General features: G+C 48.8%; 3 protein-coding genes across 4 annotated transcripts in view; 1 reads left to right on the forward strand and 2 right to left on the reverse strand.

Annotated features, from left to right (window-relative positions):
* LOC123458666 (basic proline-rich protein-like) lies at positions 1-7556 on the reverse strand. Its single transcript, XM_045143514.1, has 2 exons — positions 7493-7556; positions 1-842 (listed from the first exon to the last, which is right to left on the reverse strand). The coding sequence occupies exons 1-2, from the start codon at positions 7554-7556 to the stop codon at positions 1-3; spliced, it is 906 nt and encodes a 301-aa protein (XP_044999449.1).
* Gprc5b (G protein-coupled receptor class C group 5 member B) lies at positions 286-24015 on the forward strand. 2 transcript variants are annotated; one of them, XM_045144223.1, is made up of 4 exons: positions 286-388; positions 11715-12745; positions 20423-20586; positions 22238-24015. In XM_045144223.1, the coding sequence occupies exons 2-4, from the start codon at positions 11740-11742 to the stop codon at positions 22280-22282; spliced, it is 1215 nt and encodes a 404-aa protein (XP_045000158.1). In that variant the 5' UTR covers positions 286-388; positions 11715-11739; the 3' UTR covers positions 22283-24015. The 2 variants fall into 2 exon arrangements, with proteins under 2 accessions (XP_045000158.1, XP_045000159.1); XM_045144224.1 differs by lacking the exon at positions 286-388 and adding an exon at positions 403-531.
* Positions 24016-25197: 1182 nt separating this feature from the next.
* Positions 25198-27922, reverse strand: part of Iqck (IQ motif containing K) — a 233228-nt gene continuing 230503 nt past the window's right edge. The window contains exon 9 of the mRNA XM_045143039.1: positions 25198-26008. Coding sequence (XP_044998974.1) covers positions 25953-26008 — 56 coding nt within the window. The 3' untranslated portion in view covers positions 25198-25952. The remainder of the gene's footprint in view (positions 26009-27922) is intronic.

The following is a 27922-nucleotide window of genomic DNA, read 5'->3' on the forward strand; positions in this document are numbered from 1 at the left end:
TCAATCTAACCAGTCGTGCGCCCCGACAGTGGGCGCAACGAAAAAGTGGAGGGGTGCCCTCGAATTTGGAGCACTAGGTGTTTGGAAGAACGTCGTCTGGGCGCTCCGGGGCCTGGGTTCGCTTCGAGCGGGGCTGAGCTGCAGACCCAGTGGGCCGGGGGCGGGGCTTAGGGCCCGGGGCGGGGCCGGCCGGAGGGGCGGGGCCGCGGTCGCTGCTGCAGCGCGGGCCGGGCCGGGCCAGGGGGCGCCTCGCGCGGCGGGCTGGCGGTGCAGTGAGGCCGGATCGGCGGGCGGGCGGGCGCCGAGCGGGGGCCGCGAGCGCGCTGCAGAGATGTGACTCGGGCCGAGGGCCAGCAGGAGCGTCGGTGCTGCGGGGCCACAGGGGTCGGTGAGTGCGATCCGCGCCGGCGCGGTGGAGGGCGCTACGGGGACCCCAGAAACTTTTCCCGCCGTGGGCTTGGGAAGATCGCAGCTCTTGGCTTTCCTGTTCTCCTTTCCGAGTTCATCTGCACGGGAAGATGTGTGGATCTGGTGAGGGGATCCACATTGTGCGGCGGGAGAGAGGCGCTGCAGAGGGCTGGTGGAGGGAGGAGGGGCTCGGGGACCTTTACCGGGGAAAGGGGATTGATCCAAGGCTCTGGAGATGGTCTGGGGGCGACGACAGCTAAAGGGCAGCTGGGTAATTCCTGCGAAGGGAGGTGCGGGTGGGGGGGTTGACGGGGGACTGAGCAGACCCAGCCGGAGGTGCAAAGGCCGGCCTTCGAAGGCGAGCAGCCGCACCTGCCGCAGGGCCTGGGGGCCGAGTTCCAGTGCCAGGGCGCGCCGCGCCGCGGTGGGCGCCGCTAGAAGAAATCCGAGGCTACCGAAGGGGGAGGGCCGGAGCTCACTGCAGACTACGGCGGGGGAGGGGTTGTTTCTATCCCAGACCGCAGGCTACGTGGGTCTCTTAGGCTGCCAGGCTAGGGGTAAAGGCCAACCTTGTACTCTGTCCTGTCTTCTGGGGCTCCAAGCCCCACGAGGACCCCCCGCCCCCCCCCCCACATACACACATGTCGGAGCCTGGTGGGATAGGCAAGCAAAAGCGAGGAGCTCGCACCTAGCTTTGGCCGGGCGGAGCTGGCTTACCAGCCTTTAAGTGGCGCACCGACCTTGCCCCAGAGGACGCCCCAGAGCAGCGGTTCGCGGCTCTGTTCTTGCACACCCAGGCCTAGTCAGTTCCCCGAGCTTCGTCCCCGCTTCGCTGAGGGGGCGGCTCCTTGGAAGGCGGACAAAGGCCCCTGGAGTGTGGCGGGCAGCTTCGTCGCCTCCTGGGGTCCCCAGTACACGCGCCACCTCGGCGACCGGACAGGCCAAGGGGGGGTGGGCGTTACCAGAACAGAGTCCAGGAAACACCAGGGATCCCCACAAAGGCAAGAGAAGTGGGGAAGAGGACTGACACCGTCCCCCACCCCAGCACTTCAGCCAAGAAGTTTTCTTTGGTGAGGAATAAGGGTCTTTTTGGAATAACCACGCTTCAAGTTAAACTGCATGCAAATAGCATGTAAATAGAATGCAAATCGGCATCTGTTGGTTGGAAGCCCTCCACCGGGCCAGTTTTCTATCTACACTGGAGTGCGCATTGTTTCCTATCTTCTCCTCTTTAAGTCTGAAAAAAAGTCAGCTGAGTTAGAAGGAGAAAAGGGGAAGAGTTGTATTTTGGGGCCCAAGCAGCACGAAACAGGATTTCCACTCAAAGATACACTCTAATTCTTACTGGTTTAATTTTTTATTTCAACAAATGTTGTAAATACCTTGTATAAAATGGACAGGCTCCTGCGCTGGTGGACATGCGGGGACAGAGTGAATTCATTTATGAGCAAATAAATATCACATGGGACTGGGCTGCTGTGAAAATAAGACAGGGTGTTGTATATATTTAAGTGGCAAGAGTATATATATATGGTACTGAGGCTACTTTTGGAAACCGACATTCGAGTCTTCCCCAGCAGAAAGGGTACCGTCACTGGGAGCGAGACCTTGGAGAAAGAACCAAGAGGAGGGTGAGGCCAGTGCAAAGGCTTGGGCAGTGGGAATTAGCTTGGAGGATGTGAACAAAGGCCATTGTGGCTGAAGTCTGGAGGCTGATTTGGAGGTGGGCCTGAGGGGACAGGCTCCTGCCCAGCCTTCGGAGCCATGAGAAGGAATTCAGGGCTTATTCTGTTTAGGCCATTGAACCCTTGGAAGGGTTTTAAGAGGGATGCCACAGGGACTGATTTGTAAAAGCCCCCTTGACCTCCACAATGAGACATGGGAAGATGAGCAGTTCCCCTTCCACTCTTGTGTGAATAGTGAGGCGCGGAGTCCCTTTAGGAATGGCTTTGAGCCTGGCCAGCCCTGTGAGCCAACTGGAGGAGTGGCTCAGATTTTTTTTTTTTTTAAGATCCACCTCCTATTTTCAGGCGGTTCTTACCCACCTACGGAGCACTCCCCCGAGGCCCCGTGCTCCACACCCCCTACCCCAGCACTTAAGCACTGAACTTCCTGGGGGTTCTGAGTTAAGTCACATTTTTGTCTGAGAATTATAGCATGAGAGGAACCTTGCCCTGTGGTAGGGTAGCCAAGGCTTCAATTTGCATTTAAATGATTGCTTTTATTTACAGGATTGCAGCTGTTTTGCATATTCATGGTTCACCGAGTTTGGAGCTAGGAGCATTTTGGGAGTACTAACCTAAGTGTTGGTAAATTTGAGCTGCAGCTGGGCCACCGGCTTCGAGAAATGAAGAGATGAGATGGAGTAACTCGGAAAAGATAACCGAGGGAGAGACTTTTTTGGAGAGGGTCTGGGAAAAAGTTTAATGTCAGGAAACCTTGTAATACTTCAATCCAGCCAAGCAGGAAACTGCATCAGTGCTGGGGGAGTGGGCTGGAACAGTCCGTGTGAAGCTGAGGTGCATGGGAGAGACTGGCTCCCGGCCCCATGCTAGACTTCTGCCAGATGTGAGAGAAGGGTCAGGACCAGGGTGCTGAGAAAAAACCCTGCTCTCAGGAGCTAGGAGGAATGGGTCCTTGGCTCAGTCTGTAGATTCCACTAAACCTTGTCATTTGACCTTAATGCCTTCATCGTCCATTTGTCTTCTTAACAGTCAGATAGGTACCCCTTATGCCCCCTGTGCTGGGCACCATGCTCTTCTCCTGTACTTTTTACACTGACATGAAAGCAGCATTGAAACCCCCATCCTACGGAGGGAGGGAGGGAGAGAGCGGAGGTGCAGATGTCACATGTTTCTATCCCTTCCTCTCTTTGAAGCCCTTTCACTGTCCGGAAGTGTGATGGGAGTGTAAACTGTGCCAGGTATTCATCTGGGTTCTGAACTACTAAGTATGCCTGGGGCTGGGAAAGCTCACTCCCCGCAAGCGCACCTGCTCATGTGTTTTGGTTTTTTTTTTTTTTTTCCTTCTCTGTCTCTGTCTTCTGTATTCCTGTGCCTCTTGCCATCTTTAGAGAATGGAGTTGAGTACTCTCTCCTTCCCTGCCTAGAGCAGGATAAGTGGTTTCTTTGGAGACCTCCTAGGAGTAGCAGTTTCTAATCGTCCAGCTGGCTGGAGGCCGGTCAGAATGGTGTGTTCTAGGGTGTTTGGGACATTTTGTTTCTTCTTCCCCATGGGTGGGTGAATGGGAAAGAAGGGAACTGAGCTCCCAGGATGAGGGCTGGTGTGGTCTCTGGCAGCCTTGGCTCAGGTTCTACATGACCTGGGTTCAACCTTGTCCATGAAACTCCTGCTCCCACCCTAAGGTGCCTCTCCTTGATGCCACCCCAAGGACCCCTTGGCTTGGTTTTTCCCAGGAACCAGGGTTTCTTTTTGTGAGTTCTTAGGTTTGTTGGTAAAAGAATTTTGAAACAGGCTCTGGTGGAAGTTTGAGGTGAATTTTATTGGAGTTTGAGAGAAAAATAAAGGGCAGGCAGAGTTGTAAATCTCGGCAGGTGCTGGAAGGAGTGGATGACAGAGGAGAGAAAGTTACACTGCTTTAGTTCGCATCCAGGAGGTAGCTGCATGGGGAGGAGATAGAAAGAGTAAGGAAAGGTCAGGACTCAGAAAAGTGGGCCGGCTTACCAGTGGATTAACTCTTAGGGGAAAGGACAGTAGCTGTGACCTGTGTAAAGTTGTGTTTGGGGAGGTTTAGAATCTCTCTGCAACCAGGACCAGAGAACTCAGATTCTGTCCTTCTGACGTGGAGGAAGTAGCTTTCCCTTAGTGAGTCTCAACCAAGCCCTATTACCTCCACCATCTTCCCCTTACAAGGGAAAAGCGAGGAGGCGGAGGTCTTTCCTCAATAGCATCCAAGCCTGCCAGTGTCTGTCTAGATAGCTAACAGGTGTATGATGGGAAATAATAGGAACCAAGGGTGAGCACATACCTAGGAAATCCCCTCATGCCATTATCTCCATGGAAACCTCCCTCCTAGAAAGCCAGTGGCAGATGACATCCATTCTAATAAGAGAGCATTTGCTAATCTTTTTCATTTCTCTAATAGATGTATAAGCACTCACTCTGTTAGTTTCTGTCCTACATCCTATAGTTATCATCCTGCTTTTCTTTTTAAGGCAGTTCTCCTGATGTTCAGGCAGGCTGACCTTGAACTTGAGGTTTTCCTGTTTAGGCTTCCTGTGTGTACCACCACATTTAGCTTCTTAATCCTCACAACCCCAAAAGGTGGGTACTAATGTCACCCCCATTTTGCAAATGAGGAAACTGAGCCAAGAAAGTTTTTAGCTCCTCAGTCACAGTGGGCCAGCAAATGGCCATGTATTTGTTTATTGATTGATTTTAGGCAAGGCTGGGCAGAGAACCAAGAGCCACGTGCATGCATGCTAGGCAAGTGCTCTGTCACTAAGCTATAGCCTGAGCCTCAAGGATAGGGTTTGAAACTAGAAGTATATGCCTACTGCCTTGGGGGAGGCTCAGGCTTGGGAGAGCCAACCTGTATGTGTTCTCCAGGCTATCTTGATGTCCTCACACAAGGAATCCCTCCCCATTCTCTCCAGCCTCTGTCTGCAGGCTTCAACATATGGAGAAATGGAGGAGACTGTTTTCTTCACCTGCAGGTGGCTTCTGGTCCCCATGGGGAGATGGGGGGGAGAATGTGTGTGTGTCAGTGTATTTAAGGATATCCAAATGAGTCACGTCTCTGGGAGAGCCTGGCTGGCAGCAAAGGTAATTAGTATGTGAGCTGAGACTCATGCTTTCATTCCCACTTATTCATTACTCCTTTTGAGGAGCTGCCTGCCCACATCCCATGGTTTGCTGCCATATATTCATCCTGTCTTTGGCAGCCCTGCCTTGAGGCTGTCTCAGAACCTGGAATCTGGTATTGCTGTGTGTTGGGGCTCCTGGAGGCGGTCAGCAGCAGGTGCCTGACTGAATGACAGTGGCCAGGCAAAATGGCAGGGAATGTCTGCCTTGGGCTCCCCCACTATATGTACCCTTGTTCCTTCAGTGCAAGCATGGCTTGTAAAGCTGGGGCAAACCAATGCCTGGACCTACCCCAGGAGCATCTGGTTTTCCAACAAGCTGTTGGCAGCATCAATTTTAACCTAATCCTCACAGACTCATGAGAACAACCAAACTTCTGAGTCAAGATAAGGGTTAGAGACTGGTTTATAAATTCATTCAGTAACTGAGTGCCAGAATGAAACAGGAGTACCTGGGGGCGGGATAGGGAGGAATAGCATGAAAGCATAATAAAAGAATGGAAAAGAGTGACATGAGCTACAAAGACAGTGATCAGAAGTTTTGGCATAGGGGCTGGGGAACTTGCTCAGTGGATAATGCGCTTGCTATGCAAGGGAGAGGACCAAGGTTTGTATAACGGCACCATGGAAATGTGGGTGAGTATGGCAGTCCTCCTGTAATCCCAGCACTTCAGAAGTAGAGACAGGGGCTCCCCAGGACAAGCTGACTAGCTGATCTAGATAAGTTAGCAAATTCTAGGCTCAAGTGAGAGGTCCTGCCTCAGTTTAAAGAAAGGAAAAAAAGAAAAGTAGAGTGATCAAGGAATATACCAGAAGTCAAGTTCTAATCTCTATGAGCATGTGCCTGTGACCACATGCATACAACCACACACACCACACACAGCACACTGGCATAGACTGTGGTGGGGGTAGAGAGAACTTACTTTAGACAGACCAACCAGCAAGAGTTTCATTGGTACATTTCTAGAGGCCTGGTGGAAAGAAAGAGCCCCGGAACAAGAGAGCAGTCATTGGCCTCCAGGTCTACTTCCTTCTAGTGCATGATCTTGGCCAGGCTGCTTTTCTCCCCATACCATAGTGTTATCTCCTGGGCAATGCCAGCAGTAATGCACTTGCCTCAAAGGGACCTTCTGCACATTCTTTTTGTTTGATTTTTGAGAGTTAGTCTCTCTTTGCGATTCAGACTGGACTAGAAGTCCAAGCTGGCTGAACCTTGGCAGTCCTCTTACCTCAGCTTCCCAAGTGCTGGGGTCACAGGCATGCCTCACTGCTGCTAGCTCTGGTCTAGTGACTCTTAAGTGTGTGGTGGGATCTAATGGGCAGTTTCTGTAGTTGTCACTGTGGTGGGAACAGTAATCTGCAGGATGATTCAGAACCCCTGGAAGCCCCAGGCGACCTGGTGGCCTTGGTTTCTGTATAAGTGCTCCCGCTATCCTGTGTTGTTCTACGGAGTTGGGTGGCTGCACACCAGAGACAGCCTTAGGAATGATGACCCATGTGAGACAGCTGGACCCCTGGTGCAGCATCTGCCTGCCATCAGTTACATATATAAACCTACATACTAGGTCAGGAGTACTTCCTGGAAGAAATTAGCTGCTTGAAGTGGGAGGCTTTTGAGAACTTCCTTGTTGACAAATGATGGAAACCCAGATCAAACTTGGCTTAATTCAGAAGAAGGAAGTTAGCTGGCCACTGGAACCAAAAGGCTTCAGGCATGGATGAACCCTCCAATGAGTGGCCTTTCACATTATTAGCTTGTAGGTAACTGGCTCTTACTTCCTCTGTGACAGCTTTACTCTCCTCATGATGGCCAACTTGCCATTCTCCTGTGCCAGGTTCTATCTTTCAAACTTACAAGGAGTTAATGCTGACAAAAATCCTAGTGGGGATTCTCGTGGGTCTCTTTCAGGTATGTGTGCCTGTCTGGAATCAACCAGTGCAGCTGAAGGTGGGATCTACTGAGCAGTTTCTGTAGTCACTGTGGCAGTAATAGTAATCAATAGGATGACTCAGAACCCCTGGAAATAAATGTTCTGATTGGCCAAGCTTAGGTCCAATGCCCCGTCTGCTATTTTTCTGATGGCTGTGACAAAATACCTCACAGAAACAAAGAAGAAAGGATCATTTGGGCCCAGGGTTTTGGAAGACTTCAGTGCCTCATGCTGGGGATGGCACTGCGGTAGGAATGTGTGGCTCAGCTCCTCACATGGTCTGGGATCAGGAAGTAGAGGACAGTAGGAAATAGGGGTCAGGCTATTAACCTCCAAAGGCCTGCTCCTGATGCCTGACTTCTGCCAGCCGGTCCCCACTTTCCAAAGACTCCATAGTCTTCAGAATAGTACTGTAAGCTGAGCACGAGCCTCCAGGGACATTTCCCATTTACACCACAAGAGACTCCTGGTTGGCAGCTGAGGCTTGAGATGACTCTGAAGTTAGATTTGGAGCTCTTTCCAGAAATGGGAGAAACAGATGCCGGGCAACAAAACCGAAAGCAAAAAGCAAGAGTGTCTCCATTTCCCATGTCAGAAAGGATGCAGGTGCTAGAGATCGGCACCATTGGCTTAAGGCTGCTGCATAATTTCAGAAGCCTGGGTGCCATCTTGGTGTTCTCACCATTTCCTGTGGGGGTTGGGAGGTGAGGAGCAGAGGAAACCACATCCCAGTTTACAGCCAGCCCCGGAAAGAAGAGCTCCTGCGTGGACACAGCAAAAGAAGACCAGGTCCTGGCAAGGAAGGCTGGTGTGGTGGAGGCTGCAGTCTGGTTGTCCCTACCACTCATCTTTCATGTCTAAACCAGCCTTGCCCAGCATTGGCACCATTGGCACACATACTAGGCTGTAACATTCTTTCTGGGGGAGATACTTTTTACATGGTAACCCTGGTATCCATTCAATTAATACCAGTTGTAACCCCTTGCCCCATTGCAACATTAAAAATTGCCCCTGATTTTGAACCACTGACCTAATGGTACGTGAGTGGGAGGTGTCCGAGGAGGGATGGTGGTAGCATCTTCCTAACAGTCCCCTCTGACCCCCTAGGGATACATGGGACTGGCTGGGATCCAAGAGTGTCAGTTCTGCCAATAATGGCTGAGAATGCCTTTAATCTGTGTCCAGGGGGAACCCACTCACAGGAGCCTTCTACCATGTGGAAGCTTATTGTGTCACATCCAGTCTTATTCTGTTATTATTTATATATATGGGGGGTACATGGACATGCACAGTATGCATGTGGAGGTCAAAAGACAACCTCAGGGTGTTGGTACTCTCCTTCCACCTCATTTTGGAGTCCATCTCTTGTTTGCTGCTGGGAAGTCCAGATTAACTGGTCCATGAGCTTCAGGAGTCTCCTGACCCCATCTCCCATTGCTGTAGGTACAGTGGGATTACACAAGTGTGTGCAGGTGTGTGCCACTGCACATCTGACCTTATATGTGTGCTGGGGATTCACATTCTAGTCAACAGACTTACAGAGTGAGTACCTTGAACTAGTGAACCATCTCACCTGCTCGTACATCCATTCTTAAATTTTGGATCATAGCATACTTCCCAGACATTGTGATAAGCAATTCTGTCAAAGATGATGTTTCCCCAAAGGGCAGAACATGGGACTGTGCCCAGCATGGTGCGTTATATCAATATGCACTTTAGAAATGTCTAGAGAGGTATTCTAATGTGTTTTAAGTGGGCTAATATAAAGGATGTGGCGATTCGGTTAAGTAATTGACTCAGAGGTATCCATGGACAGAGCCTAAGTAGCCAGGTAGTACTCTAGTGGCTGGACTATGGGTAGATTACCAACATCTGGAACGTACCCTCACTCCTAAGTTTGCCCTTTGTGAGATGCCTTCTCTTATCTGTAGGCATAGCAGACCTCCCCACCTCAGCAGCCTCCTTCTGCAGCATCAATAATGTATGCAGTCAATGTCCTCACAGCCAAGGCAGCAGCTGAGACTCTCATGGGATCGCCAGAAAGGAGCAGAGGAGAGAGAGGTGGTCAATAAAGCATTTACTTACAAGAGCCCCAGGGATGCTGTGCTGTGGGGAGAGGGGCTGCTTACAGCCCCACCCATAGGTGGAGTTAAGGTCAAGGACCATCTTGAGAGGAGGGAGCATAGCTGTAGGGAGCTGGCGGCTTTGGGGTAAAGAACAGTTGGGATGAATGAGTCTCTCTTTTCTCTGGGATTAACTAAGTACCTGTTTCATGTCAGACACTGAGTATTCATGCTGGAGTCCACCAGTGATAATGCTCAGCCAGGTGATCTGACACGCCTCTCCAGGGACATTTGACAGTGTCCGGAGACATCTTGGGTGAGTGGTCAGTTGGGGAAGATGCCATGGTACTGGCATGTAGTGTGTAGGAACAGTGACAGTAAGAAACATCCTGCAGTGCACAGGACAGTCCAGTGACAGGGTAGGACGTGACCAGAATGCCAGGTGTGCCAAGGTTGTGAAGCTCACTGCTGAACAAGAGGGATGTAGTCCCTGTCCTGCCACATCTTGTAATGAACAAAGACAGGAAGGGAGGCGAGGGTGAAGAGAAGGAGAAAAGAAACAAACTAGGCAAAAAAAATATATATATATAGCAGACTTGATTAGAGGTAAGAAAATCAACAAGGCACTGCTTGTGGGAGCAATGGCAGTATGACCTTGGCCAAGGTCTGAGTTGGTGACATTAGAGCTCAGCTGGGGGTTGCGGAAGTGGAGAAGCCACTCTGTGTGCAAGAACAGGGATGTGGCTGTGGCCCGGCCTGGTAGTGCAGGCCTGGAATCCCAACAACTCAGCAAGCTAAGGCAAAAGGATCTTGGGTTCAATACCTGTCTAGGCAACTTGGTGAGATTCTGTCTCAAAATAAAATAAAAAATTAAAAAGGGGTAGGGATATAACTCAGTGGTCCAGGTTCAAATGCAGGCATGCACAAACACAACAGAACAGGCATGTCTCTAGGTAGCAGGGGGAGATAGCAGAGGAAGGAAATTGGGGTTAAGGCTGTCACTGAGGCTGTTGTAGGGAGTCCAGTTTTCATGGAGAGAGACCACAGCAGGGACAATACTGCCGGCCTCCCAGGGAGAGCCCAACAGATGGACTAAAGCAAGCAGACCATCGAAGATCTTTGAGGAAGGAAGATAGGAAAGCGAGGAAAAGGCAGAGTATGGAATAGCTCAGTATCTGCAAGGCAGGCTCCAGGGTCCCCAGGAATGCCAACATCTTTGATGTCAACGTCCAGCTTAAGTCCTCTGAAATGGCACAGTCTTTGCATATAACCCATGCCCATCCTGTGGACTTTAAATTTCCTGCAGTACCAATGCAATGTAATGCTATGAAACACTTATTATACTGTGGTAGGTGATAACAAGAAAAAAAAAAAAAGTCTGTGCATGTTCAGTACAGACACATTTTCTGGAATATTCTTCATCCAAGGTTGGTTGGCTCCTTGAATGCAGACCTTAGAAATGGATCCGTGGCTGTACCATACATGAAATACTAGGAGACTTCTGTTGAGAGTGCTTGCTTCTAGGAGTAGAGTTCTATGATCCATGGCAAGTGTCATGAGACCTACTTGTCACCAATATAAATGGAGGTCATAATAGGCCCTGCTGCCTCACAGAGCATTATGAGGACTGGCTGAGCAATTTCTGGTCCAGAGTTAGTGGCCAGTACATATTACCTGTCAGCCTGCACAGATTGAAAGGTGGGAATACACAGCATTGTCCCACACAGTGTCTGACTGGTCATCCCTTTAGAGTTTCCTTTTGTTCCCTTATTTTGGAAAAAGTCAGATTTAAAGAATATAAAAGGGTAAGTAGAGAAGGTGAGGAATGACAGTGCCTGGAGGAAGCAAGCACTTGATTCGATCAATGTCTAAAGGGGACAAGGGAGCTAGCAGGTTTAAAAGAAAGCAGGTTCTCATGAAGCCAGGAGAGGGAGAGCCTTAGAATTGCGAAAAACACTTTGGGAAGACATAGACACATGTATTCACCCCAGACAGGACTCAGACCAAACATGATTATACTGAAGTCCAATTTAGTGATCCAATATAAAAAACCACTTGGGGTCACTTCCAGAGCATGGGTCCCTAACAGAAGTGTGATGCCTCATGGGCAGGTGTATTGCTGCAAAATGCCACCCCATCCTGAATGGTGACTTCATAAGACCTGCACCCTGGAGTCCCTCTTCCAGATAACCTTTCACTTCTATGTAATCTAGCATCTCCCAAGATGACTTGCAGCTGGGGGTGGGAGGGAGCCATAGCTGGAATCCTAAATGAGGGTGATATGACCCTCCCCTCCTACCTGAGCCTTAGACCAAGGCCATTAGACTTGGCTATCACCGTAATACTGTAGTGTTCTACTCCAAAGTTGCCATGGCTACTGGACCAAAGCATTCTCTATTCCAAGATACATTATGTTATGCCCAGAGGGAAAATGTCATGTAACACTTACAGTGGAGTGATCTTTCTCCTCAACCATCCTGTGTTTCTAGAGCATTCCTGGTGTCTGAGAGAAAGATGAGAACCTACCAAGTGCTCCCCTTACTCCTGCTCTCGGTGATTGCCTCGGTAGCCTCTGAGAACGCCAGCACATCCCGGGGCTGTGGGCTGGACCTCCTCCCTCAGTACGTGTCCCTGTGCGACCTGGACGCCATCTGGGGCATCGTGGTGGAGGCGGTGGCCGGGGCGGGCGCCCTGATCACGCTGCTCCTGATGCTCATCCTCCTGGTGAGGCTGCCCTTCATCAAGGACGAGGAGAAGAGGAGGCCCGTGTGCCTCCACTTCCTCTTCCTGCTGGGGACCTTAGGCCTCTTTGGACTGACCTTCGCCTTCATCATCCGGATGGACGAGACCATCTGCTCCATCCGCCGCTTCCTCTGGGGCGTCCTCTTCGCGCTCTGCTTCTCCTGCCTGCTGAGCCAGGCATGGCGGGTGCGGAGGCTGGTGTGCCAGGGCACGAGCCCAGCGGGCTGGCAGCTGGTGGGCCTGGCGCTGTGCCTGATGCTGGTGCAGGTGATCATTGCCACCGAGTGGCTGGTGCTGACAGTGCTGCGTGACATGAAGCCAGCCTGTGCCTATGAGCCCATGGACTTTGTGATGGCCCTCATCTATGTCATGGTGCTGCTGGCCATCACCCTGGCACAGGCCCTCTTCACGCTGTGCGGCAAGTTCAAGCGGTGGAAGGTGAATGGAGCCTTCATCCTTATCACCACCTTCCTCTCTGTGCTCATCTGGGTGGCCTGGATGACGATGTACCTCTTCGGCAATGATCTGATACAGCAAGGGGACACCTGGAGTGACCCCACGCTGGCCATCACGTTGGCGGCCAGTGGCTGGGTCTTTATCATCTTCCATGCCATCCCTGAGATCCACTGCACCCTTCTCCCACCGCTGCAGGAGAGCCCACCTAACTACTTTGACACCTCGCAACCAAGGATGCGGGAGACAGCCTTCGAGGAGGACGTGCACCTGCCGAGGGCCTACATGGAAAATAAGGCCTTCTCGATGGATGAGCACCATGCAGGTAAGTGGGGCTGCCTGACAGGACTGGACCTGTGCTGACTGGTTATGACAGGGATTTTCATGTAGCTTGTTCCCAACTAATTCATTATAAAAAACTGGGCTATGGGGCTTCTTTTGAAAAGTCAGGGAGTAAAGATGTAGCTCAGTGGCAGAGCACTTTCCTAGCAAGTAACAAGGCCACACAAAAACCAGGGGCGGGGAAGACGGCTCATTTGGCAAAGTGCTTGCTCCATAAGCCTGAGGACCTGAATTTGGATCCCCAGAACCCACGTAAAACCTAGATGTGGCAGTTCATGCCTACAAATCCCAGCGCTGGGAGATAGCAACAGGAAGATGGATCCCTGGGGCTTTCTGGTTAGCTAGTCAAGTGGAATTGGTGAGCTTTGGGGGTTCCATGAGAGACCCTTTAAAAATAAGCTGACAAATGAGTGAGGAAGATGTCCAGCGTTGATCTCTAAATGTCATACAAGCACCCATTCACGTACAAGCATGTATACACACATGCATGGACTTACAGATGCTAGAGAAGTATCCTTAGAACCCTTCACTGTATGTATATGTGGAGCCAGCTGGGTCCCTGCACATGAAGTTAAATAACAGTATCTTCCTCAACTTCCTGAAGGAGCCTCAGGAGCGACCCCAGTAATAACGAATACCAACACTGGCAGGGCAGCATGGTTACCTAGCACAGGCACTCACACGCAGCCGGTGCTGTTCTGTCTTCAGCCTGCGTTATCCCAGTGGTCTTCAACCTTACTTGATGAGGTCGACCCCACTACTGCCCCATCTTTGCACTGAATGAGTAAGCAGAGGCTGAGCTATAAGAGGCTTGCCCGAAGGCACAGCAAGGAGCGGTGGACTGTTCTGAAACTCTCTTTGTTAATATTCACCCAGGTTCCTGGTGTGTGTGTGTGGCTGAGCTCAGGAGCTGGTCACACCATGCCGCTGGGGTTGAGCCCCAAGGCCGGAGGTGCTGCCTACTCAACTCCTGCAGGCAGGGCAGGCAGCACTTTGAGCCCTCAGTTCCTGCTGAGCCTCTCACACCCCTCTGCCCCACCCAGATGTAGCCAGCTTCGTTTGAACCAGAAGCCTCACCTGTGGGTCAGGCAGGAAGTCCCAGTGTGGCCTTAGTCTAAGAGCTGCTCTCAGAAAGTTCAAGGTCAGAAGCCTGTGTTTGTGGAGAGATTGGCAGGGATGCAGCATCAGCCGAGCTTGGGAGTGGGGTGAACAGGATGGAGATCATCCTCAGGAGCCCAGAGGGCTCTTGAGATGTGGTGAGAGGCAGGCTCCCAGCCAGTCTCGAGGCCCAGGTAGAGCCACCTCTCTTCACCAGCACCTCCCAAAGAGGCTCCCCTTCATCTGAGACCCTGGACTACCCTTAGACCTCAAAGGTAGAGGAAATGAAAGTGGATACAACCATGTTCATGTTCTTCCAGACAAGAAGTCCAGAGATACCTGTGATCTTCCTCAGAGGGCTGAGCACCAGTGGGTGAATGGGAGGCTTGAAGTACCCAAGCACTGGCATCTTTAAAAGTAAAGATAGCTAGCCAGGTATGAAGGCCTGTTTTCCCAACACTCCAGTGGTACAGGCTGCAGGATTATGAGTTCAAAGCTAGCCTAGGCTATCCAGGGAGACCCAAACAATAAAGCAAAGCAATGAAAAACAAAGCAGCTAACCTCTACTGGCGCTTTACCTGTACCAGGTAATACTCTGACTCCAGTGGTCTCACAGTATTTTGTGAGGTATGTTTGTAGACAGAAAACTGAGGCACTAAGAGGACAAGAAACAGCCCAAAAGGCAGAGCCTGTCAGCCTTCCACCTAGTTTGAGCATGTCAGACTCAAACAGTTGTCTCCAGAGACCACACGCCACATAAGTAAATACATCTTAAAGCACATACCACCAAGTAACATGTCCAGCCCTCCTAACACATTCTCATGTCTCATCTCATGGGTGGGTCATTGGCAACTCTGCACATATGGAAAGATGAGGATCATCAATCAGACCCATTATACAAAATGGGAAACAAAAGCCCAAGGATGTCAGGTAATGCTTCCAAGCTCACACTGCCACAACCAAGCAGAAAAGGGAGGATTCTATACATAAACCTCTCTTGTTCAAGTCACCTGAGATCCAGAGTCCAAGGGACCTGGGGTCCAGGCTAGTACCAACATCAGGGTTGTCACGGGAGACATGGAGGGCCTCAGGTGCGCACACACCCCATCTGCTTCACAAGGTGACATGGCCCGAAGCCAAATCACTAGTCTTCATCCTCTTTTCCAAAACAGACTTCTATTACTGCTCTCCGAGGGTGAAGGGGCAACAAGAATCATGGAGAATCAGAAACAATTCATGTAGGTTCAGCAAGAAAAATTAAGAAAAGCTGCTAGAACCTGACTGCCCAAAGGCAACTATTGCCAGTAGGTTGCCCGTCTTGCCAGCCATGTCTTATTGTGTACCTGCATGCACACACAACATTGCTGCAGTGTGCTCCGTAATCTGCCCACACATTCAATCACCTGGGCTGAATAAAGAAATTCCGAATGTCTGTGCTGATCCCTCGTCCTGATGCTGTCTGAGTTGGGAGCTTGTCTACTTGATTGTCTTGAGGCAAGAGTTTCATGTCTCCCAGTCTGTCTCAGTGTATCGCAGGATGACCTTGAACTTCTGATCCTCCTGCCTCCACCTCCTGAAAGCTGGGATTATAGGCAAGTGCCACCACACCAGGTTTATGAGATTAGGTATTTTTAAACTCTCCCAGTGATCCTAAGATATAACCAGTTGAAATTACTGGGCCAAGCAGTGTTGTGCCATGTGTTTACGTCAACAGGGCAGAGGCCATTCCCAGGCTAGTGGCAGCAGAGGTGCAGTGCCCTTGGGATGGCTGCCATTTTCCATGGGTACCATCACTTGTGTTTCTGATCTTCATCTGGTGACTATTCCAGCTGTCTCCTGTTCTCCACAGTAAGCAATGCCACAGTGAACGCTTATCCCTTCATCTCTGCTTTAGCCATTAGCTCCTTGCCAGAGATTTTCTAGATATGGGTTAGAAAGAGACAGTGCTTTAAACCTTTTCTTTTTCCGTTTTTTATTTTTTGGTCTGCGTTTGTGCAGGCATGCCTATGCCAGAGCATAGGAGTGGAGGTCAAAGGGCAACCACAGGTGTTGGTTCTCGCCTTCCACCTAGCATGAGCATCGCTCATTGTTTGCCACTGCGCTTGTCAGACGAGGCTGCCAGGAAATTTTCCTTTCCACCTCCTGTCTCTCTCTGTATGTGCTGGGATTGCAGACATGCATTACTGCGTCCATCTTTACATAGGTTCTGAGGCTCCAAACTTAGATACTCGTGCTAGCACATTAGTCACTATCCTCTGAACCATCTCCTGAGCCCTGCACTTTAACTTGATACGACACGCAAGAGGGCACCATGGAAAGGCAGGCTGATTCAGTGCCTGCCCCACAATAGCATGCAAGTCCCTCTTCCCCATCTCTTCAGCAACCTTAAGGTATTGCCAGACTTTTAAAATGTGTGTGTGTGTGTGTGTGTGTGTGTGTGTGTGTGTGTATGAGAAAGAGGCAGAGAGAATGGGCACTTCAGGGCCTCTGGCCACTGCAAATGAACTCAAGATTTATGTGCCACCTTGTGCATCTGGCTTACATGGGTACTGGGGAATCAAACCTGGGTCCTTAGGCTTCACAGGCAAGTACCTTTTTAAAGCTAAGCCATCTCTCCAGCCCAGACTTTTTTTAAACACAAGAACTTGTTTTTGTTTGTTTCCTTGTGTAGGGGATAGAACCCAGGGCCTTGTGCATACTTGGGCAAATGTTCCACCAGTGAGCCACATGCCCAGCCTTTACACATTTTTTTTTAGCAGTCCTCTTTTAGGCTATCTCAAATAATGTATTTAGCAGAATCCACCGGAGACCAGGCAGAGCAAGCCCCAGGCAGAGCTCACACAAAGAAGCTATGCTAGAATCCTGGCCAAGGTGGTCTTTGTTCTAGAAACCCTTGTTTTGTTGGCTGGGGACCATCTGGACATGCTCCCTTGCCACAGTAGGAGCAGCTGTTGGCATCTTCAGTGCTGACTTCCACCAGTTTGTTTTAGGAACCTGGCTCCATGAGGGGCTTACCCTTAGAGTAGCCAGTGCCCAGGAACAGCAGTTGGTCATGTTCAGGCTCTTGTTGCTTGGCAATCCATCCCTGAGACGCCATGAGATGAGAGGACCTTTCTCTAGTGTCAGTGTGTTCTGTGAAGCCCCAATATCCTCACACCCTCTTAATTCTTTCCCTCAGTGAGACCCCCACAGCAACATAACTTAGCTAGCCTGATGCTTATTAGTACCAACAAGGCATGAGGTAAGCGCTAAAAGATGAAAATACACTGAGGGATGTCACACCTCCGATCACATCTTAGAAAGTGCTAACAAGGCAGATGAAATGTTCACCTTTCCAAGGAGCAAGAAGGAGAAGTGTTCTTGCTTTTGTTAGAGACCTTGGGCTCTGAGATTTCATAAGGGCCAAAAGCTATTTAGATCCTTTGCTTCCTCCCTGCAAGACTCTGGGGCATCCCCAGGAGCCCAGCGAGCCTGGCCTCATTTGCAAGGGTCTACACGAGAGCAGCCTGGCTGTTGACCAGTGCTTTGATTCCTCTGCAGACCCCCTTTATGTGTGGATACTGCTTGCTGTTCAGCTTTGGTACAGGTTGGGCAGGGTGTTAGTCCAGCCTTTTGAAGTTGATTACAAGTAATTTTAACAGTCAAATTTGAATAGGCTAACATACTCAAACAAACAAAAACCTCAAATGTCCTGGGCAGCAGGCTTCAGAAAGGGCTAGATTCAGAAGCCTCCTGTGATGGCAAGACTTGGCCTCTCTCCATCTCTTAGCTGGTGGCATCATGGCAGCCCAGATGCACAGAGTCAGGGGAAAAGAGGAACAACACCTCCCAAGAGGCTTGAGCTATCACAGGATTAGCTGACCAGATCTGAATGTCTTTCCCTTAGCCCATCAGTGTGTCCAGGAAGATAGAATGTCCTGATTAGACGAGCCTGTGACACACAAGCTCACCATGGGCCAAGAATATGAGGCATATTTTCTTCCAAACACCACAAATAGGCACTACAGGGAGGGACCCCCTTGCTGTACAGGTGGGCAGGAGAATGGATCCTTTCTGTGAGATGTTTAGAAGCACAGTCCCCACCAGGGTTCTCTGTCTCTAAACCACAAGGAAAACTGTGCTGCTTGTCTCTTGTCCAAAGTAAATCTCCACTAGGAAGGGAGACTAGCAAGAACCCATGCTGACCAGGAAGGGCCAGGTCTTGTCCAACATAATAAGCTACTTAAGGCTTGGAGATGGCAGAGCAAGGAGTTTCTTGAGTCTGTCTTGGAACATGAATTGCCCAGTCTGCCTCCCTGTCTTTGGCCCAGTCTGGACTTAAGTGTCCCTCCCAAATACCACTTAATTCAAGTTGTTTCTCATACCTGAGTGTGATGGTCAAGACCTCAGGGGCCAGTGCTGGTTCTCTCTCCTACCAGCTGTATAAATTTGGGCAAGTTACTTTACCTGTTTTGCCCCATGTGAAGTGGAAATAATCAAACTACCCCCTTGCTATGAAATGTAACCTCTACATATGACTTTGCACAGGCTTGGATCCTGGTTGGTATTCTGTGAAGGTTAACTGTGCTTGCTAAAGGTGACTGTGGTCCTTGCCTCAAGTGCCTTTTGTAAAAACCCCAAGCTTGCTGCATTCCCTCATGGAGGAAAAGCAAGACTTTCCTTAGCAAAGCAGATGAGTATTTTCAATAATATACAGGTTGCTTTTCTCATTGCTGTGACCAAATACCTGTCAAGAAGCAACTTAAGGGAGGAAGGATTTCTTCAGGCTCATAGTTCCCTTGCATTGCAGGGGACACTGCTGGTGCTCAGCTGGCTTTCTCCTTTTTATTCACTCTAGAGCCCCAGCCCATTGAATGATGATACTCACATTACGTAGATCTTCTCACCTCAACTAACCTAATCTAGATGATCCCTTGCAGGCATACCCAGAGATTTGTTTCCACAGTGATTCAAGGTCCTAGCATGTTGATAATCAAGATTTGTCATCGTAAATGATATTGAAAATGATGATATCATCTTACAGCTATGATTTCCATACCCATGTTGGGATAGAACCAAGGTTTTATGGCGCGGGGGGGAGGCATGTATGATACCACTGAGCTAAAGACCTTATGTTAATTAGAATTCACCTTTTGTGTTGCACAGTCCTGTGAGTTTTGGTAAATGCGTTGTGACATGCATCCAGCATGTAGTCACATAAAAGTTTCACTGTCCTAAAATGTCCCTATCCATCCCTCCTTGCCCCTGAGAATCGTATTTTTCTGTCTATTGCACCTTCCAGACTCTGTCCTTGGAATCAGCATGAGGAGCCCATACAGACTGGCTTCTTTTTGCTACATGCATTTAAGGTTCCTCATACCTTTTTCAGTTGGTTCTTCTTAACCAACAAAGAAATTCAACCACTTAAAAGTATAGCAACTAGCCAGATGTGATGGTGCACACTTGTCAACATTTGGGAGGCAGAGGCAGGAGGATCAAGGGTCATCCATGGCCTACACAGGAAGTTCAAGACTAGCTTGGGGTACATGACACAATATCAAAAAAAAAAAAAAAAAGCTAGGTGTGGTGGCACATGCCTTTAATCCCAGCACTTGGGAGGCAAAGGTAGGTGGATCACTGTGAGTTCAAGGCCACCATGAGACTACATAATGAATTCCAGGTTAGCCTGGGCTAGAGAGTGAGACCTTACCTCAAAAATGAAAATTAAAAAAAAAAAAAAAAAGCCCAGCATCTGGACCCAGAGAGCTAGCTCTGCCAGTAAAGTGCTAGCCTTGCAAGCATGAGGACCTGAGTTTGCATCGCAGAACCCACATTTAAAAAGCCAGGCATGCTGATATGTGCTTGTAATCCCAGCACTGTGGAGGTAGAGACAGGCAGATCCTTGGAGCTCGCTGGCCAGCCAGTCTAACCTACTTGTGAGATCCAGGTTAATGAGAGACATTGTCTCAAAATAGACAATTCTTGAGGGACAGTTCCTGAGGCTGCCTGTCCTCATGTGTACCTGCACACACCAATACACATAAGCAGGTAGATTTCTGACTTATTTTGCCATTAGTCCTTCAAATTTCTCTTTTATTCCTGTTTAGAAATAACCCTACATGTGAGGGAGGATCACTTTCCCTGATAACCATTCCCTCTTCTGCTGCATCCAGAAGCAGTGACTGCATCTGATTGGCATGGTACACAGACCTGTGCAGTGAGGCAAAGGCCACTTTTGTCCAAGGAGACCCGACGCCTGCTTGCAGCCACTCGGGGAGGGGAGGGTCAAGGCTTACCCCAGGGCTGCCTCCAGCTGAGAGCTGCTGTACCCTGGTCTCCACAAACCTCCCAACCCCACTGAGCCAGGGTCAGGCTCCTAGAGAACAAAGCTCCTTTGTGACTTGGGTTTTGAATCAAGCTTGTGACAAGGGGGAGGAGCCATTGCAGTGGGTGGGCATGTGTGTGGATGGGGGTGTCTGGGGAGAGAGGACTGTTGATGTTAGGGAATAAAACAAAACCCTCTCTCCCTCTCTCTTGGTGCTGTCATCTTGCCAACCCTTCCCTTGGTCCCCCTCTTCCTCAGCTCTACGGTCAGCCGCTGGCTTTTCCAATGGCAGCTTGGGAAAGAGATCAAGCGGCAGCTCGGGGAAGAAACCATCCAGCAGCTTGGGAAACAGGCCCAGTGCTCCTTTCAGAAGCAACGTGTACCAGCCGACCGAGATGGCCGTGGTGCTCAATGGTGGGACTGTAAGTATCAAGATGTGATGTTGGGGCTGGAGGCCTTAGGGTACCCGGGGTGGGAAGAGCTCCAGCTGGGCACACCTCAACGGGCTGCCCCCTGAAGTTACGTGCATGCAGTGCTTCCTGTTATCTATCCTCTTCTCAAACCCTTTCACCACACATGGACAGTCCTCCCAGAACCAGCCACCACCCATACATTCCCACTTGTTTGGGCTCTTTAGATGAATTCTTTGTCCTTCATGAACTGTCTCCCTGGCAGGTGACTTTAAGGCAAAGACTCCCATGATGAAGCCCCAGAGCAGATTTGGTGACAACCTCAGTTCCTTCTCCATCCTGTGTCCCAGCTGGGTACCAGGTCCTCCCACCCCACCCCCCTAAGAGACATCTTAAGAAATTGAAGTGGTGACCATTGTGACTCTCAGACACCAAAGCAGGTTTACTATCTGATGCCAAACAGATCTGCAGCAGAATTGTCAGCCTTTGCTTTTTGCCTCTGTCGAGTGACATCATTTTGTTAGCAGCAGTCCAAAGACGCACTCTCATTCCCACATTTAATTTCCAGACATAGCTGTGTGCTTCTTTTAGACGTGATGCATGAGCTGGTTTACATGCATACATTTGATTTGCATTCTTTATTTCATGGACCAATTCCATAACTCATTCACTATGAGCATTGTTTTTAAACTGGCCATCAGGGATGTTCTTTGATCCCTGGAGGGAACTTGTTATTTTCTGACCTTTAAATGTTCTTCTAGGCTTTGGTTCACATTGGTTTGGAGCAGGCTCAAAGACAAGTAGAAACATAGGATTGTGTTCTTAACTACCCACCCCCCACCATCTTTTGGGTGGTTTCATTGTACAGGGCCAAGAAAAGCCTGGCTCACAAGTAATCATTAGCACACTAGAATGCTGTATGTTGTTGTGAACGAGGTTACAAAGGCCTCATCTGTCACTCTTAGTCCTCCTGGTTCCTTCAAGGCCAACCCAATGACTACAAAACACCCAGGAGTGAGAAAGAGTGAGTTAGTGACTACTGCTATAGTTCAATGTAGAGCATTTGCCTAGCATGCTTAAGGTTCTGGGTTTGATATGTAGCACTTCTAAAATATAGTCTTAAAAATTTCAAAGTGAGGGGGCTCGAAGAGATGGCTGAGGAGGTAAGCGCAGGTAAAAGCATGAGGACCTGCACTCCATCCACAGAATCCACATAAAAAGCCAGAGTGTGCACACCTGTAACCTCAACAATGAGGGTGGTGGGGACAGGAGGAACATTGGGGCTCTCTGGTCTCTTAAGGAAATAAGGCAGAAGAGCAATAGAGAACACCAACATCCTCCTCTGGCCTCTGTTCATACGTACAAGGGCACATGCATATACATGCGCATACCACACACACGCACAGCATACCACACACACACACACACACACACACACACACACATGTGCACACACACAAGGTGAATTGAATTTCTGGGTAAAAAATATCTTTGGGGGTAATTGATTAAGCTCAGAGACATGAACCACAGCGCACAATGGCTGCTGCTTGTCTGGGGGGTGACTCAGCCCACCTCCTAAGAGCAAAGGTAACTTGATGAATCAGTTTCTAAAGTTGACTTTACAAAGCACAGTTCTCAGTGTTGTCCTTATGTGTTATTCCAGATCCCAACTGCTCCGCCAACTCACACGGGAAGACACCTTTGGTGAAAGACTTTACGTTCCAGAGATTAAGAATCTCTCTTACTGATTTCATTCCCTGGCCATGTCTTTCTTGAGGGATAAATCAGTAACCGTAGCTGAAACAGGCCGCTTCACAGCCAGGAGATGGGGAATCCCAAGCAAGGGGATTTTATGTAAATCTGAAACCCAGATGAACTGAAAAGCTAACAGTGATGCTTTCCCATCCCTCTCCATACACACACAAACACACCAGGACACAACCACCCTGCACACTAAAGCAGAGCTAGTCACAACTAGTTTTTAGGGCTACTCAGAAGCGCGGCTGGGAAGACTTCCATCCCATAGGGGAAGAACACAACCAATTTACAGTTGGCAGGCCAGGGTGACCCTCAGAGATGACTGTCCTGAGGGTGACTCATGAAACATCCCTCTGGCTTGCCCAGTGGTTTGCTCATTTCAAGGTATTTGGGAAGTTGTGAATAACTCCAAGTTGAGGCCCAAATTATAGCCAGTAGTAGTGCTGGAACCCCAAGCATGTACCAAAGAGGACCCCTCTGGGCCTTGAAGTGACCATCACATTCAGAAAGTGGTGGTTAACCACTGATCCTTCCATGGGCCTCTTGTTCTAGCACCTACAGCAGGAAGCAAGCCCTGCCCCTCCTTTACAAGCATAGAACTGGCCCTCCTCCCTTACAACAGCCACAAGCCCTTTCCTGATTTCATCCCCACGCTCCTTTCAAAACTTAAATGGGGCTGCCAGCTTGTAGCCGCTGGGGAGGCAGGTGCCATGGCAGCCTTCACAAGATCATGTCCCTTGGTGGGGCTCCCTGTGGGTGGCCTCAAGATGGCATCCTGCTGCACAGTGGGCAAGGTCTTTTCCATTGATGTGGATAAATTTCAGGGTGAAGTGAATCCTGTGAGGGTTTCTTGCTCCTTTTGCAAGGTGTGCAAAGTGTTTTTATCTTGCTTTTCTGCTGATCCCATGAAAATGGCTGTCTTCAAAGCCTATTGTTTCTGTCATGGCTTCTGTCATGGCTTCCATCTGTCCTGAGCAAGTCATCCCTTTGTTAGTTGGCATTTCAAACATCCCGGCCATTTAAAAGCCCCATGTTCTCTGCACTGTTTGGCCAGCTTAACTGCTAGCAACTGTTCAAAGAGTTTTAACCTGACGCATGGAATGTATAAGTAAGGGTGGGGCCTTCTGTATAGAGTCTAACTGCTACGTTGCTTTTTCTATAAAACTACCCATGAGCCTTTAACCTTTAATGAAAAGCAAAAAATAAAAATTTTAAAAAAGGTTAGAAGCCAGTCATAGTGGCACATGCCTTCAGTCCCAGCACTCAGGAGGCTGAGGTAGAAGGATCTCTGAGTTCAAGGCCAGCCTGAGACTACATAGTGAATTCTAGATCAGCCTGGACTAGAGTGAGACCCTACCTCAGAGAAATAAAAAAGAAAAGCAGAAAGGTTAGGGGTGGGATGAGGTGGGGGAGGGGAATGGCCCCATCTTAAGCCAGTGCATCTGAGCTGAGTCTGTTTTAATAAATCTGATTTCTCTCGAGGTCCTAGTCTCTGCTATGTCCCTGCCTCCCCTACCCTGTCCTTGTAGAACCCTGGGGAGTAAAGCCAGTCTTACCACCCCTGTGTGGACCAAAAGGCATGGAAGTAAAATGCCACCCTTCTCAACCTTACGCTCACACTGCCCCTGCCCAGAGCATGTGCTTGAAGACCACCATTGGTGGGCTGAGAACTTGGAGGCTTGGGGAGGGTGGGAGGGGAAGACACTAGGGCCTGGTGAGGCTGGGTGGTTGCATGCAGACCCAGCATTCTGCAAATAAACCTCCAAGTGCCTCAGGCCAGTCTGGAGACAAACGTCAGTGCTCCCGCATTCTTGTGCCAGGAAGTGGCTGCTCACCCCCGCTCTCTGGAGTCCTTTGGAGCTTTCTGATGTCACCAGTGAGTCGGTCTACAAGAGTCTCCCTTGCAGAAGGGAGGAATTCACACGGTTGATCCTTTTCTCTCTAAGCTCTCTGTTGTCCACGTGTATAAGGTGAGCACAGCGCCAATGGCAACAGCAGGAGATAGCATCCCCACCCATAAAAACAAAACCATTTTTGAGCCATGGAAACTTCACTAATGAGACCTTAGGGTTTGGCTTTCTCTTTATTTTCAAATCTCCAATAGGTTATTGCGCTTCTGGGCTTTGTTTTATTTTGGCTTTCTAAGATCCAGGGTGGGCTGCGTGTTCAAAGGTGGGGGTGGGGTGGGGGGTGGGAGCAAGGGGAAAGGATGACAATGAATATTTTTCTAATGAGTTCAAGTTCACCTGAAGAGAATACCATGAGGCCGCTTCGCCCAGAGACTGGTGATCAACATCCTTCCCCTCCCAGAACAAGGTTGAAATATGGAATTAAATAGCATCTCTGTTTAAGGTCTATGGATGGGCAAAAGACTTGATTGGGGAAAACTGCCTGAAAAGACATCTGAATCACCCAAGTTGTAAGCACAAATCTTAGAATGTCTGGTTAGTAACATCACTTTGGGACTATAATAGCCACTCTTGTCCCCACTTGTAAGAGAAAATGGGCACCCTATTCTGGACTTCTCCACTGGAGGTGAAGGGGGTAGAGAATGAGGTATGAGAACTTAAAAACTGGAGAGTTTTGAATGTCTCAACTGTTTCCAAGAGTCATTAAACCACAGATGGGGTCAGGGCAAACAAATGCAGGGTAGGGGTCTTCTGGGCTGGCTATGGCAGAGTTGAAAGCTTCAAGCTGAACCTCGTACTGCAAGGGGACATGGTGGCTTTTATAAATCCAAGAACACAATAATCATACCAGCTGACGGGAGTTCTCGGCAAGTGCTTTTTATTCACTGAAAAAGAGCTAAGGCTCATTTTTGATAGATAATATATATTTATTAAATATATTAGCGTGTGTTTTATAATGTACTTTCATTTTCCCCTGGCTGAACTGCACACTGATAAAATTGTCCAAGAAATTTCAAGACAATCAATGTGTATATCACTGTATATAAGTATTAAACAAATTCAAATGGTTGTTAAGCATGGGCAGATAGGTTTTATTTTCAAAATGCTGTTCTTAACATGAAAATAAAGGCTTTATTATTTACCTAAGATGTGTGGTAGCTTGTCAAACCACTCAATACAAGACTTTTCTGCTGAGTCCTTGGCCTTTTGACTGGGAGGATCCTGATTAACAGCTAATCACAGGACATTTCTGTAATACTATGGAGTCTTAGACAATGAAAATTCTGTTGTAATTGTTGGGGATGGAGCTCAATGGTGGAGCTCTTGCCTCGCACATGGGAGACCCCATTTATTCTTTTAGCACACACACAAAAAAAACAAAACCAAAGCATAAAAACTAAAGCAGATATGTGACTTAAACTAAAATAATGTATCTTCACAAAACCAAGAAACTTGTAACAAGGCACTTTCTCTCTTGGGGTTAATTTCACCGCACATCGTAATAACAGTTAGTCTCGAAGAACACTCCCTAACACAGTGGAAAATCACCTGGATGAAAGCACACCATTTAAACCATGTTTCTAACAAATCCTACCTTGCATGAAAATTTTCAACAAAACTTGTTAAAGAAACCATAACCGAGACAGTGCAATGTGGACATAACCCTCACAATGGGGTAGTTCATTCTCCAAGGGAAGATACCAACAGCAGTTAAGGAGGTGGTGCTGTGGCTGTGTTGACCTCTTCATCTTCCATTTTACATTTCACTGCAAAGAGATGTAACAGAAAGTCAGAAGCTGATTATATACCTAGGTCTCTTAGGTGTGTGGACAACATTGATTTGCAGCAGCTCCCTCCCAATACCTGGCCCTGTGGTACACAGGAAGGGACATGGGCCATTGTGCTCCAGCATTGTACCTGAAGGTTCAAAACCACTTTCCCCATAGTTCATGGCCATTCATAATTCATTTCAGGGAAAGGTCAGCAGTGTGCTTTGCAGGTCAGAGCACTGAAGGAAGTTAGAGCAAAGATGATGACAGGCTCAGCCTGACCTGTCACCACACACTGTTTCCCTTTAGGAAAGTCAGCGGAACACAGAGCACAGCATCTTCTGTAGGAGATGTTAACTCTAACAGATAAGATGCCTTCCCAAGATAAGTGTGGAAGCCCAGCCCTTGGATGGAAGACATAGTTTTGGAAAGACCTCTCGGTGCTGGGATGGAACCTAGGGCTTCATGCATGCTAGGTAAGCACTCTGCCACTGAGTCTCACCTCCAGTCCAAAGATCCTCATTTTTTTTCTTCCTTTTTGCATATATATGTATATATGTATCTGTGTGTTCACATATGTGTGGGTGGATGTGTATGGGTGGAGGCATGCATGTGGAACTGTCTTCCTCAGTTAATCTAGCTCACCAATTTAGGCAGACTAGCCAGTGAGCCCTGGGGATCCCTGGTCTCTGCCTCTTCAACACTAGGACTACAGGCAGGCATGCACCTCCACTCCCAGCGTTTATGTGGGCCATTTGGATTCAAACTCAGGTCCTCATGTTTGCACAGCAAGCACTTTGCCCACTGAGCCATCTTACCTCCTACATTAATTCTTCAAAGCTCATTTCATTGGGGTCAAAGGCTACAATTCTGGAGAGCATCATTGTAATGGAACAGGTTTGGGCTGATTGTTAGTGTGTAGTACAGAGGTTTAAGCCAAGCACTTGTCCTCCCTACCCAGTCACTAAAAGGTGAGACCTGTTTTGGTCTCAGGTGATGAGTTATTCCTGATAGCTTCTCAGGGAAAGCACTCCAAGACCCTTAGGGTTTTAGGTCATCTTCATTCCAATGAGATCAGTTCCAGATCTTCTGTTCCCATATAGGGACTTATTGGTGTGGGTTTCCATTGACCCCTCCCCTTGCCTTCTGTCCCCATCTTGACCCAGAGTGGAAAACTCCCCAGGTGCCAAAACAGGAAGGCAGTCTGGAGAACTGAAGGCCTCAGAGCCCTTTTATTTTCCATTTCAATCACAAAGTTGCCGTGCTGATTTGGTTTTGTGTACTATTAATAATTGTACAGATTAAGCATGCCTAATCTCAAAATCTGAAACCCAGAATGCACCCAGATCTGAAACTTTCTGAGCACCAACCTGATGCCACAGGTAGAAATTTTTATACTAGGAAGCTCCATGAAGTACACAAAATTATTTTTTTAAAAAAATACCTTTTAAGACTGTCTTCAGGCTATATGCATAAGGTGAATATGAAACAGAAGTGAATTTGGATTTTAGAGTTGGATCCTATTTTAAGACTTCTCATTCTCTAAATGCAAACATTCTAAAATCTGAAGTTGGCTATGCTTCTGGTCTCTTATGGGTAAGAAATATCCAACCTGTATTAAGCCAGAGTATTTTAAATACTTGGGGCTTGTAATCACACACACACACACACACACACACACACACACACACACAAGCTTTTTGAATGCTCTACAGGAAATCCCAAGGACGATCTTACAGGCATCTACACCCTACTGATGACGTTGAACCTTCATGCCCAAGGAAGCTGTGCACCTTCCCACATCCCACACTGGCCAGTGAAGGCTTGGGCTGTGCACATCCTGACAGGGGAAGACCATGCAAATTGGCCATGTGCACACTTATGTGAAGTTAGCAGCCTCCTAGCAGAGAG

This window comes from Jaculus jaculus, chromosome 2 (genome assembly GCF_020740685.1).
Source record: "Jaculus jaculus isolate mJacJac1 chromosome 2, mJacJac1.mat.Y.cur, whole genome shotgun sequence".
Lineage (NCBI taxonomy): Eukaryota > Metazoa > Chordata > Mammalia > Rodentia > Dipodidae > Jaculus > Jaculus jaculus.